This window comes from Conger conger, chromosome 15, assembly GCF_963514075.1.
Source record: "Conger conger chromosome 15, fConCon1.1, whole genome shotgun sequence".
In the NCBI taxonomy this organism is placed as follows: domain Eukaryota; kingdom Metazoa; phylum Chordata; class Actinopteri; order Anguilliformes; family Congridae; genus Conger; species Conger conger.
The window spans coordinates 23,393,825-23,411,273 of record NC_083774.1 but is presented as its reverse complement, the minus strand read 5'-3'; the positions used below and the strand labels follow the sequence as shown (position 1 = coordinate 23,411,273).

At 44.4% G+C, this 17,449-nt stretch overlaps 1 protein-coding gene across 1 annotated transcript in view; it reads left to right on the top strand.

The window, feature by feature from the left end:
- Window positions 1-17,449, top strand: part of LOC133111079 (A disintegrin and metalloproteinase with thrombospondin motifs 7) — a 97,277-nt gene that overhangs the window by 44,557 nt on the left and 35,271 nt on the right. Inside the window, exons 12-15 of the mRNA XM_061221238.1 lie at window positions 2,350-2,519; window positions 4,453-4,586; window positions 5,905-6,025; window positions 6,596-6,840. Coding sequence (XP_061077222.1) covers window positions 2,350-2,519; window positions 4,453-4,586; window positions 5,905-6,025; window positions 6,596-6,840 — 670 coding nt within the window. The remainder of the gene's footprint in view (window positions 1-2,349; window positions 2,520-4,452; window positions 4,587-5,904; window positions 6,026-6,595; window positions 6,841-17,449) is intronic.

Genomic DNA, 17,449 nt, shown 5'->3' with positions numbered 1-17,449 from the left:
TGATATCTGCTGTTCTCCTTCCAAAACATGGTGTCACCAACTCCTTCTCCTCATGCCTCAGACAGCAGCTAATCTCGCAGAGTGGAGGGGGAGGAGGACTTTTCATATGGGGCCGTGGGGCTCATCCATGCACCACAGCATGGTGCCTTAACTTAACAAGCCCCTTAAATGATGTATTTGAGAATTGTTTCAACATGATCCATGTTTTTCATTTGTTGTTGGCTCGGTGTGTGCTCTCTTAGCTTAATTCTGGGGAGCATTAAAGGGGAATCCCACCGCAAAATAATGTTTAGCTCATTTAACAGATCAAGGCGTAACTGATCATGAATTCTCTCTGTGTGGCTGGTCAAAGGAGAGTTTTCTGCAGGCAAAGTGCAAATTTCATTTAACAAATGTACATCAAAATAACTGTTCCTGGAAAACAATGGTAGGTAGCTGTTAGCAAAATAATTATTTTGTTTGGAAAATGGCATTAGTGGATCCAGTGCCATTTAAATATGTGTAGATAAAAAAGTTTTATACATCAACTCAAATGACAGACCATTCACTCAAGTGAAACTCCATTCATTTTCTCCATAGAGAAATTCTCCTTTGCTCTGGAAATCCATATATGGGCAAAAATTTTGCTCTGTGTTGTACAGACCGGTATTCTTTAAAAATATTTGTTCTTGCCGGATTTATTATGATAACAAATACTGCACAAGTCCTGAGCGTGTCTGAAATAACTTGCTATGAGCCAACTGGTTAAATCACAGTTATTCAAATCGTAGTTACGTGATACCCATGCAATTTGCCCTGCTGAAGTGGAATTTTCTTTTTATTAGAACTTCAGCAGTAAAACTGAACGGTACTGGATAGCATGCTAGTGAGTATCGCCCCTCTATCCAGCCAAGGAGTAACACCCAACCCCTGCATTTGTATTCTGTTGGAGAGGCAACCTGTCTGCCATTTGACTAAGTAAGCCACTGTAGTTTTTAGTAAAGCAGGTACCTGGAGCATCCATAGTTGGTTGGGAGCTAATGCACTGCATTCACTACATGTCAGTGAGCTGGCTGAGAGCTCATTTTAATCAGGAGGATTACGTAAAAATTTCACAATTCTCTTTTAAGCTGCCTTTTAAATCCCTTTTCTCACACATTTTATCCTGTTAAAAGCCTGTGAGTAAACTTTTTTTAAACTGAGCATTTCTGATTTATCCTGAATCTGAATCATCTCCAAGAATGCAAGCATTATTTTGAACTGTTTTTACACAGCCGTTGATTTTCTCTTTTCATAAACTTTGCTTATTGTGATGGCATTTCATTCATTTTTGCAGTTTAGCACACAGAAACGTGAACGTTGATGATATTCCTCTGAAATTCTGTATAGTCGTAGGTACTTCACGTCCCATTCTCAGGCCTGTATGTGCAGTGACGTGAAGGTGACTATGTGCAGTGATGTAAAGGTGACTGTGCAGTGATGTAAAGGTGACTATGTGCAGTGACGTAAAGGTGACTATGTGCAGTGATGTAAAGGTGACTGTGCAGTGACGTAAAGGTGGCTGTGCAGTGACGTAAAGGTGACTATGTGCAGTGATGTAAAGGTGACTATGTGCAGTGACGTAAAGGTGGCTGTGCAGTGACGTAAAGGTGGCTGTGCAGTGACGTAAATGTGACTGTGCAGTGACGTAAAGGTGACTATGTGCAGTGACGTAAAGGTGACTGTGCAGTGACGTAAAGGCGACTGTGCAGTGATGTAAAGGTGACTGTGCAGTGACATAAAGGTGACTATGTGCAGTGATGTAAAGGTGACTGTGCAGTGACGTAAAGGTGACTATGTGCAGTGATGTAAAGGTGACTATGTGCAGTGATGTAAAGGTGACTATGTGCAGTGATGTAAAGGTGACTATGTGCAGTGATGTAAAGGTGACTATGTGCAGTGACGTAAAGGTGACTATGTGCAGTGATGTAAAGGTGACTATGTGCAGTGACGTAAAGGTGACTATGTGCAGTGACGTAAAGGTGACTATGTGCAGTGACGTAAAGGTGACTATGTGCAGTGATGTAAAGGTGACTATGTGCAGTGATGTAAAGGTGACTATGTGCAGTGACGTAAAGGTGACTATGTGCAGTGATGTAAAGGTGACTATGTGCAGTGACGTAAAGGCAGACTGCTCTCTCTCTCCTGTTTGTGCAGTGACGTAAAGGCAGACTGCTCTCTCTCTCTCTCCTGTTTGTGCAGTGACGTAAAGGCAGACTGCTCTCTCTCTCTCTCCTGTTTGTGCAGTGACGTAAAGGCAGACTGCTCTCTCTCTCTCTCCTGTTTGTGCAGTGATGTAAAGGCAGACTGCTCTCTCTCCTATATGTGCAGGCCTAAGTACGGTGGGAAGTACTGCCTGGGTGAGCGTCGCAGATATCGCATCTGCAACAGAGAGCCGTGCCCGAGCAACCTGCCCTCCTTCAGGCACGTGCAGTGCGGCCATTTCGACACCATGCCGTACAAGGGCAAGTTCTACAAGTGGGTGCATGTCAATAACAGAGGTGAGTGCCGCAGTATTGTTTACAGAGCCGGCGAGCAAACTGTGCAGTCTGGCTGTAAAAACACCAGGGTCACCCACACAGGTCGCTTCAGACCTTGAGCTGTAATTTTCTATTCTAACTGTGCAGCTTCAGGTTAACGGTCTCGTCCTTCCCCGAAGGCAAAATACTGGAGCACATCCAGAATCTCAATTTGGCTTCACAAAAGAGATTTCTCAATGCAGAAAGAACACGGAAAGAACACAGAAAGAACACTGCTTTTTATTTAAAAGTAAGTCACTAATACTAATACATATGCAAAGAATTAAATACAGCTTTTCTATGCTTTGTTCATATGCCGTTTAGCTGGGCATTACACAATCCTATTTATATATAGCTCCCACACAGCCGTGCCTGTCCCATTCAATGAAAGGCTCTGCATGCGCTGTTATCTGTGGAAGAATGTTCATATGCCGGGGACACTAAACAGATTTAACGCTCATATTTCTATGGAATGAAGATGAAGCAGACTGCTGAGATGGCTGTGCTCTGTAGGCGTGGGGCCTGCAGAAAGGAACTGGCGCAATTGTGAATGAATGACGTGGGCTCTATGTGCTGTATGTGGGGATCATTAGTCTCCCTGTGACTCTGTGTAACTGGCATGAGGCAGTACACTCACCCCACAATACAATTGGTATCCTGGAATTGGGTTCATGAGAAGATAATATATTTACTGCAATGTGATATTTTATGTATGTTGAAAGAAAAAAAAATACCCATAGCTTGATTTTTATCATTCAATTTTTCCGATTTTTAGAAAGCAAATAAAATTCATTTTACAGTGATGGTGGAATGATTTTCTCTGATTTTTAAACAATTATTTGTGAATTAAGGTCATGGTTTAACAACTGTGATCATTTAATGTAGAAAAATATGATTTAACGTTATTATATTTTGATTTATTATTATGAAATGATAAAAATGTTTACTGTGAACTTTGATATTTTATATCATGGCTCTTAAAGGCATTTGTGTGTCCCAATGTATGCAACTTTTGACACCTTGCAATGTGTGATTCTCTGTTAGTGAATCTATGACCATGATAATGACTATGCCAGTGATGTGGTGTTGAGGACTGGCAGAGAGCCAGAAGCGACTAAGGGTAATCCCTTGTAAGGGGGCACGCGAACGTGTCCACCACTAAACCCCGGGAGGTACAGGAAACAGAAAGTAATTCGGAGACAGCTCCGAACAAATAAAGGAAACAGCCCCAAAAAAAGGAAAATAAAGCAACCCTTAAAAACCAGGGTGAATAACCCAACCAAAATGAGTGCTAAAAGGCGAGCACTGCAAACCCCAGACCAGGGATCCAAAAATAAGAGAACAACTTAGTATAAAAAACTAGGTAAGCAAAATGAAGAACCTTGAGACGCAGCTCAGGAAAACGCACAAACCAAAATACATTACCCTCACCCACAGGCTCACACGAGCTTGAAAACAAAAGAGAAAAACAAAGAACCTATAGGAAGGCGTTCGCAGTGTACACAACCCTAGCGAGCAGAACACCTTCCTTGCCTTCTTTTAACTGAATGTGAAAACCAAAACCAGCACAATACCTGACTCATATAACCACTGAGTCTACCGTGTGCTTACCAGCTTGGTGACAGAGCGAACAGTGAACACCAAAGCGTAGACCGATAGTCAGCGCCTGCTTTAAATACCTTCCGGAGGTAGGCGCACTAACGAGGACCAGGTGAGAATAATAAAGCCCCCTGGTGGTCACGACCGATACTACCTCCCAACCCTGACAAGTGAACCCTTGCTTGTCTCAGCCTTAGGTTTTATCTGTGCAAGTGAACTTGTGAAATGATTTGACTCTCTTGAGAGTGGTTCTATGACTCTAAATGTGAGTGACTAAATGAACAACCTTCCCACTGAACAACCAACTCTCTGCCAGTGAACCCGTGTGAGCTGCACTGTCGCCCCCTGAACGAGTACTTCTCGGAGAAGATGCTGGATGCGGCCACAGACGGGACGCAGTGCTACGAGGGGACCTCCAGCCGGGATGTGTGCATCAACGGCATCTGCAAGGTAAGGCCCGGGGCCACACCGCACTGGCCTGCTCCCACTCGGCGTCTGCCCCAACCACCGCAGGCAACATCGTGCTTTCAGACTGGAGCTGCCCCAACCACCGCAGGCAACATCGTACTTTCAGACTGGAGCTGCCCCAACCACCGCAGGCAATATCGTGCTTTCAGACTGGAGCAATGTTCTGCTTCTACTCGGCGTCTGCTCCAACCACCGGTGATGCAGACTGATGCTGTTCTTTCAGACTGAAGCAATGTTCTGCTTTTCCTGTCTGCTCTCATTTCTGTCTGATGGGAGCTGTACCTGAAGAATACACATTTGCAGGCAATCACACGTTTCTTTTCTCTTGAGGATTTGCTCTGAGAATTAGATGTGCTGTCAAAGAGTTTGAGGGGGAAGTGTACTTTTTTCGAAATCGATCCGTACCCAAGGACCCGTGTATTAGAGGCTCCCGCTGTCAATCACACAGCGGATCTTTCAGCGAGGATCCGCTTCACTGCTGAAGGATCTCTCCCGCAGTCCCCGCTGGGGACGAAAGGGAATCGTTATTCTAACCTACATTGCTCTATATAAATAATTTTATTCTTTTTTTTTTATAGTTAGTTTCTTTTTCAGAAAATGGTTACATTTTTAGTCTTTGTTCCTTTTTTATAATTTTCATCTCAGTTTGGTTTTAGCCCTGAGCTGTGAATTCCAAGTTCAAGGCTTGCCATGTATTTCAACACAGACAATTTCATGTGGAATGGAAGTTTCTACCTCTGCAAAAAAAAAGTTAATTTTGTTAAGACTGTAGCCCCTTACAGGCCTGTTTTCCAAATTGTTTTGGATTTATTTAAGTTAAACATCTAAAAACATATTTGCCTATCCTGCCCCTTCAAGTCTTGTATGTCTTTTTAAGCTGATCCAGTGTCGTGTTTTATCATCAATTCATATTTGGAGGCTATATAAATGCCAGAATGGTGACAAAGGCAAAGCAAAAGCTGAAACATTGAAACTGAAATGTTGATATTTTTATTGATTGCACGCAGTCAGCTTGACGGGCTGTGGTATTCCACTGTTCTCATAGGTACAGGGTTTTCTGCTGTAATAAAAAGCGAAGGATATTGATGGAGACTTTACTTTATACGTGCCATGATGACGTTCGGAGTCAATGGGGGCTCTGATAAGAATGCAGTCTTGCGCTCCATGGAAGTGAATACTAAGTGTACCCTCCCTCCGCCCGCTGCGTCGGCTGCAGGGGACGCGCCCACAGCCGACGGCAGCGCTGGGCGAGTGTTGCGTTACGAAGTCATGAATGTTGTGAACGTACGCTGTCTTGCAGAACGTGGGCTGCGATTACGAGATCGACTCCAACGCGGTGGAAGACCGGTGCGGAGTGTGTCACGGCAACGGCTCCACCTGCGAGACCGTGAAGAAGACGTTTGAGAAGAGCGAGGGGCTGGGTACGGCGCAGCGTGGGGGGGGGGAGGGGTAACGGCGGTGTGGGATTGTGCTGACGTCTGGGATAATGGGAGCGTGGGATAGGGGAATAGTGTGGGATAATGTGCACCTCTGCCTGAAAGGATATTGATTGGAGGGGACCGGAAAATGGACAGGCATTTAATCGACGTACTACATGCCCACTGGTACGCGATGCCATATAATCTAAATTCTGATTTCCAGGAAGTAGAAAAAAAATATACAACTAAAGTATTGAAATTTTTATTATTTTATGGAATATACTGTGTATATACTTTTAGAAATGTTTGTATGGTTATGAAGAATTGAGGGAAAAGTACATTTTGATTCCAGCTTGTCTTTAAATACATTTATGACTGCATAATCTGAAACTATGGCAATGGGAAAGTTATATATAATTCATGATTATGTTTATTGAAAGAAACACAACTTGAGCCTTTCATCTGAAGGTTGAATAATAATCTCTCACTCTTGGGTGCTCTCTCTCTTCGTCTCTGTCTCTCTATCTCTTTCTATCTCCCCCTCCCCCTCTTCACTCTCGCTCTCCTCCCTAGGCTATGTGGACATTGGTCTGATTCCCGAGGGGGCGAGGGACATCCGCATCGAGGAGGTGGCTGAGGCTGGGAACTTCCTGGCGCTACGGAGCAACGACCCCGACAAGTACTTCCTGAACGGCGGCTGGACCATCCAGTGGAACGGGGACTACAAGGCTGCCGGGACGGTGTTCACCTACGAGAGGACGGGTCACCTGGAGAACCTCACCTCCCCTGGACCCACCCTGGAGCCTGTGTGGATACAGGTACACAAGACAGGCTGAGCCATGCCACTGCTGAAACGCTGAATCCATTTCAACATTTTGTTATACCGGCAAAAGTGTGTTAAGGCATAAGCTATTACATGGAGAAATGTGCTGAAATGTGCGAAAAAAGAAAAACACTATTAAGGGAAGTCCCTAAAGAAATACTGAGTGCAGTATTTTTAAAGAGTAATTCCTTCAGGTATAACGAATTCAGTACGCCTCTCCCTTCCTGTGTTCCCACTATTCCATGCACTGTCTCTCTCTGCTTACTCATCAATTTTACAGAAAAACAAGATTTTTTTATTTTGTGTGAGCAGGGGCCACATACAAATCTTTTGCATTTCACACACTTGTCCTTATGTATTCCCCCTCATGTAGTCAAATCAGTTCATTCACAGTTTCAGTTTAAGTGAAATTGAAGTGGAGTTACAGGTCAAACCTATTATTTCTCTTTACGCCCACAATTATTAATCCCCACCTACCCTTATGATCTTCCTCACACAATTGCAATTCATTATTATTGTTTAACTATATGTGCAAAAGTAGTTTTGATAACTTGTTTGTGGAATTGGCATGGCATTGCTCATTAAGTTGCTGAATAGTATGTTTGAGAAAAGTGACACATTCACACCTGAGTAACTGTACCTGCTTCCTTTCGGCTGGCGAGGGAATTTCTGCAATGAGAACTGCCTGCATTATTTAGATTATTTTGAATTTCAAAAACAGTTATTTTAATACCAAATATTCAGGAAGTCATGGAAGGAGAAGAGTATTGCATTTGCAATGTTAATTTAATCTCATTTCCAAATGCCTGATGGTGTCGGCTCTGGCCTTGCTTGGGCGAAACTGAACTGGGGCTACACTATTAAAACTGTACTGGATTGAATAGTTCTGGATCATTAGTCTCTTCCTAGTTTAGGAACTTGCTTTTGTGCTACAGAGTTTACAGTTCTCAGAATCAGAACAATGTTTTGGCATAGCATGGTTTCACATAGAACATTTTTTAATTAAGATATGAAATTGAATAAACTTGCCAAAAGGCTTTCCTGGATTAACTCAGTGAGAAACTCCTCTCCACAAGGGTTCATTATTCATTCTTCGAGAGTAAATTGTAGCAATTAAAATTTATAATCTCAAAGAGGTAGGCTTGTCACAACAAACCAAAAAGTGAGTTCCTGTGGAGAGCTAGAGCTAACCGGCTGGGAAGCAGCAGTTGTCTTTGGTGTCTTGCGGGTTTTTCCCTCCCCCTCCTCTCTCTGTGTCTGCTATGTATATAAAAATACAGCTTTCTCCAGCTGTGAATACAAGCAAGGATGTTTGCTCACAGTCCTTAAAAGTGAATACATAATATACAGTGGGCCCCAGCTGCTGGACAATCTACCTATGACCAAGTCTCAGCTTCCTAGCAGACAACCAGATTTTCGACCAAATTCTCCTCGTACTATTTTTTATTAATTGTGCCATTAATGCTAAATTGTTGATCTCATCTGACCATAGCACTCGTTCCAGTCATAATCCCAATGATGTTTGGCAAAATCCAGATGCCTGGTTTTGTTTGTTGTGCTTAGTAACGGCTGTCTTTGTGCTCCCGAAGAGTTTGTTTGACCTACTGTCTCTTCTGAATTGACAGTTCTTAGGCTTTCCCCATACTGATGGACGGACTTTGCAGGCTTGTTGTCTGATTTTATACTCTAGTGGAACAGGAAGTGATTTGATTTACAATCATTATTAGAGGCGGCAATAATTGCGATACCTATGATTTTCAGGAAAAAATTGTTTACTTAACAAAAAAACAAAAAAGCAGAGCAGTACAGACAGAGGAAGGTCCAGCAGTACAGAATCCTGAGGGCGACATAACCCTCTGGGCAGGCAGGTGAGTGTAGATTGGCAATGAAGCAGGCAGACATGACAGGAAGCAAAGCTGGCAGGGAACAGCACTGCAAGCAGGAGTCAAGGCTAGCAGGAGCCAGCGGGACAGGCAGGAGACAGTGGGACAGTGGGACAGGCAGGAGACAGTGGGACAGGCAGGAGACAGTGGGACAGTGGGACAGGCAGGAGACAGTGGGACAGGCAGGAGACAGTGGGACAGGGGGACAGGCAGGAGACAGTGGGACAGGCAGGAGACAGTGGGACAGGCAGGAGACAGTGGGACAGTGGGACAGGCAGGAGACAGTGGGACAGGCAGGAGACAGTGGGACAGTGGGACAGGCAGGAGACAGTGGGACAGGCAGGAGACAGTGGGACAGGGGGACAGGCAGGAGACAGTGGGACAGGCAGGAGACAGTGGGACAGGCAGGAGACAGTGGGACAGTGGGACAGGCAGGAGACAGGGCTGGGTGTGAAACTGGACAGCTCCAAAAAGAACTGATGGAACAGACAAGTAACCCAAGGCTCTGACAAGAAGAAAGAACTTCAATGGTCTGGCAAGGAAAGGAGTGTGAACTGAGACTAAATAGTGACAAGGGCAGGTGTAGGAAAAAGTGGGGCGACATGGCTCAGGCAGTAAGAGCAGTTGTCTGGCAGTCGGAGGGTTGCCGGTTCGATCCCGCACCCGGGCTGTGTCGAAAGTGTCCCTGAGCAAGACACCTAACCCCCAAATGCTCCTGACGAGCTGGTCGGCGCCTTGCATGGCAGCCAATCGCCGTCGGTGTGTGAGTGTGTGTATGAATGGGTGAATGAGAAGCATCAATTGTACAGCGCTTTGGATAAAGGCGCTATATAAATGCCAACCATTTACCATCTAATTAATTTACATTTACATTTTAGTCATTTGGCAGACGCTTTTAATCCAAAGCGACTTACAAGTGCATAGGTTCTACCACAAGTCAAAGCATCACATCCAGAACTAGGAAAATACACCTGGACTGCTGTTCTAAACATATAGTTGTCATCATAAGTGCAATTTTTTTTTTTTTTTTGGGGGGGGGTTAGACAGGGATAGGGGTATCAGAAGGGGGGGGCGGGGTAAATCAGGAGGGGGGACTAAGGTAGAGTTTGAAGAGGTGTGTTTTGAGTCTGCGTCGAAATAGGGGGAGGGATTCTGCTGTCCTGACAGCGGTAGGCAAGTCATTCCACCACTGAGGAACCAGAACGGAAAACAGGCGTGAACGTGCAGCTCGACCGCCAGGTGCCCGTAGAGAGGGAATCGTAAGGCGACCAGAGCTGGCAGACCGGAGTGGTCTAGCTGGGGAGTAGGGAGTGATCAGGGATTGTATGTAATGTGGGGCAGTCCCCTTAGCAGCCTGAAATGCCAACACTAGGGCCTTGAATCGGATGCGTGCGGCAATAGGAAGCCAGTGGAGGCCAATGAGAAGCGGGGTGACATGAGCCGACCTGGGCTGACTGGTGATCAAGCGGGCTGCAGCATTCTGGACCAGCTGGAGGGGCTTGATGGCGCACGCTGGGAGACCGGCTAGGAGGGAGTTGCAGTAATCCAGGCGGGAAATGACGAGCGCCTGGACTAGGAGCTGGGTGGCTTTCTCCGTCAGGAGATGACGGATGCGGCGTATATTAAACAGAAAGAACCTGCAGGTTCTGGCAGTGGAGGATACTTGTGGAGCCAGGGTGAGGCAGTTATCAAGAGTCACCCCAAGATTCTTTGCCGTACGGGAGGAGGAAACTACAAAGTCCTCCACAGTCAGTGAGAGGTCGATTGACGGAGAGGACTTAGCAGGGATGTAGAGAAGCTCAGTTTTGGCAAGGTTGAGCTTCAGGTGATGGGAAGTCATCCATGCAGAGATATCAGCCAAGCAGGCAGAGATCTGTGTGGTGATTTGGGTGTCGGGGGGGAAGGAAATGAAGAGTTGGGTGTCATCAGCGTAGGAGTGATAAGAGAAGCCGTGGGAAGAGATAACAGAACCAAGAGACATGGTGTATTGCGAGAAGAGGAGAGGCCCAAGAACCGAGCCCTGCGGGACTCCAGTTCGTAGGGGTTGAGGGTCGGAGAGTGCGCCCCTCCAAGTCACCTGGTAGGAGCGACCAGAGAGGTAGGAGGAAAACCAAGCGAGTGCAGAACCTGTGACAGCGATGAGAGCAGAATCTCATGGTTGACTGTATCGAAGGCGGCCGACAGGTCGAGGAAGATGAGGACAGAGGAGAGGGATTTTGCTTTAGCAGAGTGGAGTGCCTCAGTGACCGCGAGCAGGGCGGTTTCAGTGGAGTGGCCACTCTTGAAGCCAGACTGGTTTGGGTCATGGAGATTGTTGTGGAGAAGATAAGTGGACAGTTGGGAGCAGACCGCCCGTTCCAGGGTTTTAGCGAGAAAGGGAAGAAGAGAGACAGGCCGGTAGTTGTTCAGGGCAGAGGGATCGAGAGTAGGTTTTTTGAGGAGGGGAGTGACTCTGGCCCTCTTCAGGGAAGAGGGCATGGTGCCGGAAGAGAGGGAGGTGTTGATTAGAGAGGAGAGAAAAGGGAGAATGTCCTCAGATATAGAATGATTAACTATGGGGGAGTGATTGATCTGCATGTGCCGGTACTAATTGAATGATTAATGAGGGCGTGAGGCATGTGATCAGAACCGCGGGGCAAACGAGATCAGTGCTAATGGAATGACGAGGCGAGTGAAATGACTGTGTGAGGTGGAAAGCCAGGATTGCACATGGAACACGAACTGCACCCAGTCTACAACCTGAAAATAAAAACACACAAGTAAATTAAATACAGTAAACGACACAAAAGGACGGGGATCCAGGAATCCGCGGGTATAACAAAATCCACAACAAAATGCATTATAGCTATTCATAATAATACAAAGTTAAAATCCATATATGATAATTTGTTGAAAATTTGTTTAAATGAAGATTTAACCTCTATAATGAAGTGAAATCATTAGTCAGTTTGATACAACAAGGCATTCTGTTGTAGGCACGTGTGAGAACATGATTTTATGAGTTGATTGGACGTAGAAGAGTTGAAATCAAGGTCTGACCAGTCCTCATTACCTCAAATAATGATTTAGTAAAATGCTTAATTGCCTGCGTTTCTCTTAGAAAATTCATCTGTTTTGGTTTCCTCATTTTGCTGTGGACCACTTTCAAGCGCAGACTGAACACTCATCTCTTCAGGCTGCACCTTTCCCTCCCTACCTCACTCCTATGATTAGCCTTGTGTAGACCATGGCTTATAATAGCACTTATTGTAGTTTTCAGGGCATTGTAGCTGCCAACCTTGGTATGCTAGTTGACAAGTTGATGTACTCTTCAAGGGTTCAAGTTGTATATGTGGGATCACTCTAGGACTCGGAACTGCACTTTCCTCTAGGCTCCTCAACGCACTTGTCCCTGGGTTTGATTTGCGCTTTATTGTACATCTCTCTGGATAAGAGCGTGTGTTCATTGCCTGTAATGTAATGCATGAATGTGTGGGCCCTCTGGCTGAGCTCACATAATGGAGTCAGAGGAAGATATTTGCACCTTTGACATGCAGTGTGTAGGTGCATGATTGACCCAGAGGCCCCAGGGAGCAATGTAATGCTGAACCAACTGAACTCTCCTATACCCTGGGCGACAGAATCTCTAATTGCATTTCTCTCTATGGAGCTAACAGCCGCAGCCAGGTCTGGCACAGTCTGGATTTGGGCTGAAACTGAGGGGCTTATTCATGCACAGTGCACAGTGCCTTAACCCAGTGAGCCTCCCAGCAGCCCCCTGGCATGCATGTCTTGTCTCTGGGTTTGCTTTAGGGTGGCGTGATATGTACTCAGTGATCAATTTATTAGGTAGACCTGTACGCCAGCTTGTTAATGCAAATATTTAATCAAGCAATCATGTGGCAGCAACTAAATGTATAAAAGCATGCCGACGTGGTCAAGACATTCAGAAATGTGATCTAAATGACTTTGACTGTGGACTGATTATTGGTGCCAGACAGGGTGGGTTGAGTATCTCAGAAACTGCTGAACTCTTGGGATTTTCACGCAAAAAGTAACCAGTGAGCAGCAGTTCTGCAGGCAGAAATGCGTTGTTAATGAGAGAGGTCAGAGGAGAAGGGCCAGACTGGTCGAAGCTGACAGTAATGCAAATAACCGCACATTACAACAGTGGTATTCAGAAGAACATCTTTGAACACACTTGTCAAACCTCTAAGTGGATAGGCTACAGCAGCAGAAGAGTTAATAAGTCTAAAATATAGGTCTTATGAATAACTAATAAAGCACTCACTGTGCAAGTATGCATAGGATTTAAAGAAATAAATGCTAAATTAAAAAATGAAAAATGCTTGATATGTTATATCATGCTTTTAATTAAATCCAGAATTCGCTGGGGAGGACTGCATGAGAGTGACAGTGGTGTTCGTTAGCGATGTAGAGAGTGGTGGTGGCAGAGAGATGAAGGGCTTCTTCCCTCGGCTCTCAGAGGAATCCACAGACCCACAGTCGCTGGCAGGATTCCCGAAATGGAGGGAGATGTCTGGCTGCCAGGTCATGTTAAAGTAGAGAAATAGGCTCTGCTGCTGCAGTAATTATCCTGCGGGCTAGACTCTGCATTCTGCTAGAGCAATCAGCCCCTTCATTGCACTGTGGTTTACTGTGTGTGTGTGTGTGTGTGTGTGTGTGTGTGTGCATGCGTGCACTTAACCACATAACATCAAAGATCCACCATTGTACTGTATGTTACCATTGGTATGAGGTTTTTTAGCATCCTTCATCTGGGATGTCACCAGCTTATTTTCACTCTGCAGCCCACAGGCCAAGCTTGCACGAACATGAGTGGGAGGAAAGTAGTTCATGTGAGCTTCAGCAGGCCGACCATGGGTAACTGGGTCACCAGCGGGCCTCTGTAGAGAGCAGTGAGACCCAGAGCTTGGTTGACTGAATGCTGCCTAACCCTGGGCAGTTCTATCGCTACTTCATTAATTCACCCTGCAGGGCTACCCAGAATTGGTCAGAATTCAGTTCTAGACTCCGGGACCCTGTCTTGTTTTGTTGTTTGGCTTAATTCATACCCTAGAGCCAGGGTGTCAAACTGAATCCCCAGGGGGCCGCAGTGTCTGCAGGTTTTTGTGGTTTCCTTTCAGCTGCCAATTAAGGCCTTGGGAACAAGGCGTGTGGATACTTTCACCAATCAATGACTTGAATGAACCCAGAACACCCCAAAAACCAGCAGACACTGCGGCCCTCCAGGACTGGAGTTTGACACCTGTGCCCTAGAGGAACAGAAAGCCTTGGGTTTTAAACTTTAAAATTAAAAACTTCAGTGACCTGAGGACAGCCCATGCTAATTGGAGTTTGGACATTTTTCATAGATTCCATGTTAGAGCCCTTTAATTCAGTTAGATCCTGTTTTATTTGCTGTGTGCAAAGATGAACTATTCATTCCCTGATTTAATCATCTTGTTGGTGGCTGGTTGCAGTTATCTGTCTTCATAAATTATGAGTGCTGCTGAGCTGAGCTGTGCTTTGTTTTTATGTTGTTTTTTTACTTAAATTAATCCCTTTTCCCAGGGTCTCCCCCTTCATTGTTTAACAGCTTTTTGCGGATTGGTTATATGATATGATACAGCGTATCCGTGAGAACAGAGAGGTCTGTGTCATCGCAGTGGACGTGAGCTGCAGGAAAAAGAGTCATTCCTACCACTTCACTGCATATGGGGAATATGTGGGGGTCCTGGGAACAGCTCTCTGCCTTGAATTTCTGGCTTTCAACAGGAGATATTAAGGCACATCAAGTCACAAAGTGGGCTGTTCAGTGTAGCTGGAAGCATAATCATTTTCTATTTTTGCCATAAATGTCTCACTGTGTTTATTCCCTCAGTATCCTCAGTTTCAGAGCCAGGTTATGATTTCTAGACTGAATATGATATGCAGGTGAAGATCAGCAGACAATCAGACATACAGTTGTATTACAAAATAGCAGTACAGCATCAGTAACCTGATGAACCACTGTTATTACTAGTAGTGATATTTCTGCATGACAAATAATTTACTTGTAGATGTAGTAGTGTAACAGACCCAACTGTCATGACATGCACGCTGCTTGTTCTGAGTAATTGACTCATCCATCGAAAGCGGTGTGTTCAAAAACGTATCAAGAAGTGCAGCAAATTATAGGATGCTCTGCTAAAATTATCTCAAATGCTTTAAAATGGCAGTAAAAACCCGAAACACGCGGAAGAAAACAAGCAACTACTGTTAAAACGGATCGAAGACTAGTCAGAATGGCAAAGATTCAGCCATTCATCAGCTCCAGGAAGATCAAAGATGATATACAATTACCTATAAGTGCTGTTACAGCCAGAAGACGTTTGATCGAAGCTAAGCTATCAACAAGAAGCCACCGTAAAGCAGCATTGTTGAAAAACGGCATGTGCAGAATCGGTTAAAATTTGCCAAGTAACACATCGATTGGCCCAAAGAGAAATGGTGTAACATTCTGTGGACCGATCAGAGTAAAATTGTTCTTTTCAAGTCTAGTGGCCATTGACAGTATGTCAGACGACCCCCGGGCACTGAATTCAAGCCACAGTACACTGTGAAGACAGTGAAGCATGGTGGCGCAAAAATCATGGTATGGGGATGTTTTTCATACTCTGGTGTTGGGCCTATTTATCGTATATCAGGGAGCATGGATCAGTTTGAATAGATTATGTTGCCGTATGCCAAAGAGGAAATGCCCATTGGGGGCATTTCAACGACCTCAAACACACGAGTAAGCCAGCAATATCTTGGTTGCAGACAAAAAGGATTGAGGTAATGGAGTGGCCAGCTTAATCCCCCGACCTCAACCCCATTGACATTAAAAATGCAGTTTCTGAAGCAAAACCCAAAAATTCACAGGAACTGTGGAGTGTAGATGATCTTGAAAAGTTTCTTCAGTTTATACTGTAAGTGTTTGAGTTTGAAGATAAAAATGTCAGCATTCTTTTTTAACAGATACCTTTTCTTTGCTTCCTGTAACAGAATAACGCAGACTTGATAAAACTTGTTAATTCTTTGATTTGTAATGTTTCCACTACATTTGAAATATGGAACTAAAAGCTATTAAAAAATATTTGCACTTTATTCACTTAACATGCTGCTATTCACTTGAACACAACTGTAGCAGGCCCACTCTCTGTGAGGTAGGATCGCTTCTGGGGCCAGAAGACTAAGGGTGGGCTTGATTAAAAGTGGCTTCAATGTTGTCAGTATACACAGTTTACACAGTTTACAGTTTACACTACACATGGAGTGAATTTGAATGTCATTTTTCCATCAAATAGAACCTCATGTCCCAATGATAAACATTCCACAAATATACTGTATTTATTCTTTGCATAAACCATCCTTCTTCATCTTTTGAATATTTTTGAAAACATGCAGAACCCTGATACAAAAATAAAATGTTCTTATCACTAGTTGTTCTAGTAACTAAGGATTCTGACCTAACATGTTGCCTTTGGATCACAAAAGGAACAAAACAAGGGCTGTGCAATCTGAGATTAAATTATTATTCTGAATTTTTGGCAAAGGATCTAGATATAGAAAGCGTATTGCCATTATTGGCAACCTCTGCATGAGTGCTATGCTAATCCTAAACTATCTGAGGGCTTTCGGCAAATCTTGACTGTGTAATTACCACTCCAACTGTGACACCCTAGAGCCTGGAGTTATGAATAATCTCACAATACCAGTACGCACAAGTCTGTTCAAGTTACTGGAGCTACTGGGCAACAGCTGAGCCAACACCACTCATGCAGCTGCATTTTCAACAACAGTCTCTCTCAGTAGGTCGGTTCTGATTGGCTGTACAGCAGACCAAGACCCTCCCATTCATGCATTCCCCATCTCTATTGCACCAGGTGGTTTCCCGCCTTTATTAATGTCATACAGTGACGAAACAGTTTCTGTCCAGCTCAGCGAAAGTGATCATTTTGAGAAAAGAATGGCGGGACCATAGGACATCTGTGTAAGGGAGGAGAGTTGACCTGGAGGGACCCTAGGAATGTTCTTGAGAAGGAAATTAAACCGATTTAATGTGTAGTTCAAGCTGGATTATGAAGTGAAGACTTGGGAAGTAAGACACAGAGACACAGAGGGTGGATGTCAATTTAGCAAGCCTTTGAGATTTGGATCTCGCCTAACATGGCTGTTTCCTCACCAGTGCATTAGGATACCCAGGGTTTTACGCTGGCCTTAAACAGTAAACTAACAGTCCATGAAGTCCATTTAATTAAACTGCATGAACAATCATATTCTATATTATAAATGCTAATTTCACTCAAAAGAATAGCCGATTTTCAGTTGTCAATTATGTATTATACCCCACAGCAATACAGGAAATATCATTTATCCTGTATCACGCAAAAAACTAGCATACGACTTCAAAGATAACCTCAGTGGGAATAATGGAATGAAATCCCAGTTGACAGAATGTGTTTTTATATAATATGCCCCATTCAATTTATCGCAATATTCAGCAGACGGCTGTGGTTTTACCACTCATCTCAACATTTATTGCGCACATTTGCGCAATAAAATGGCACATAATTCTGTTCGATGCCAATTGATTTGTCAGTTTGATGCAACTGAGTATTGCTGTCGCTTTCATCTTTTCGTTTCTTCTGCATCCGACTGATGTATACTTTTTATACCTTTGAATCTTTACTAGTGTGACTGGCAGGATGGGGTTTA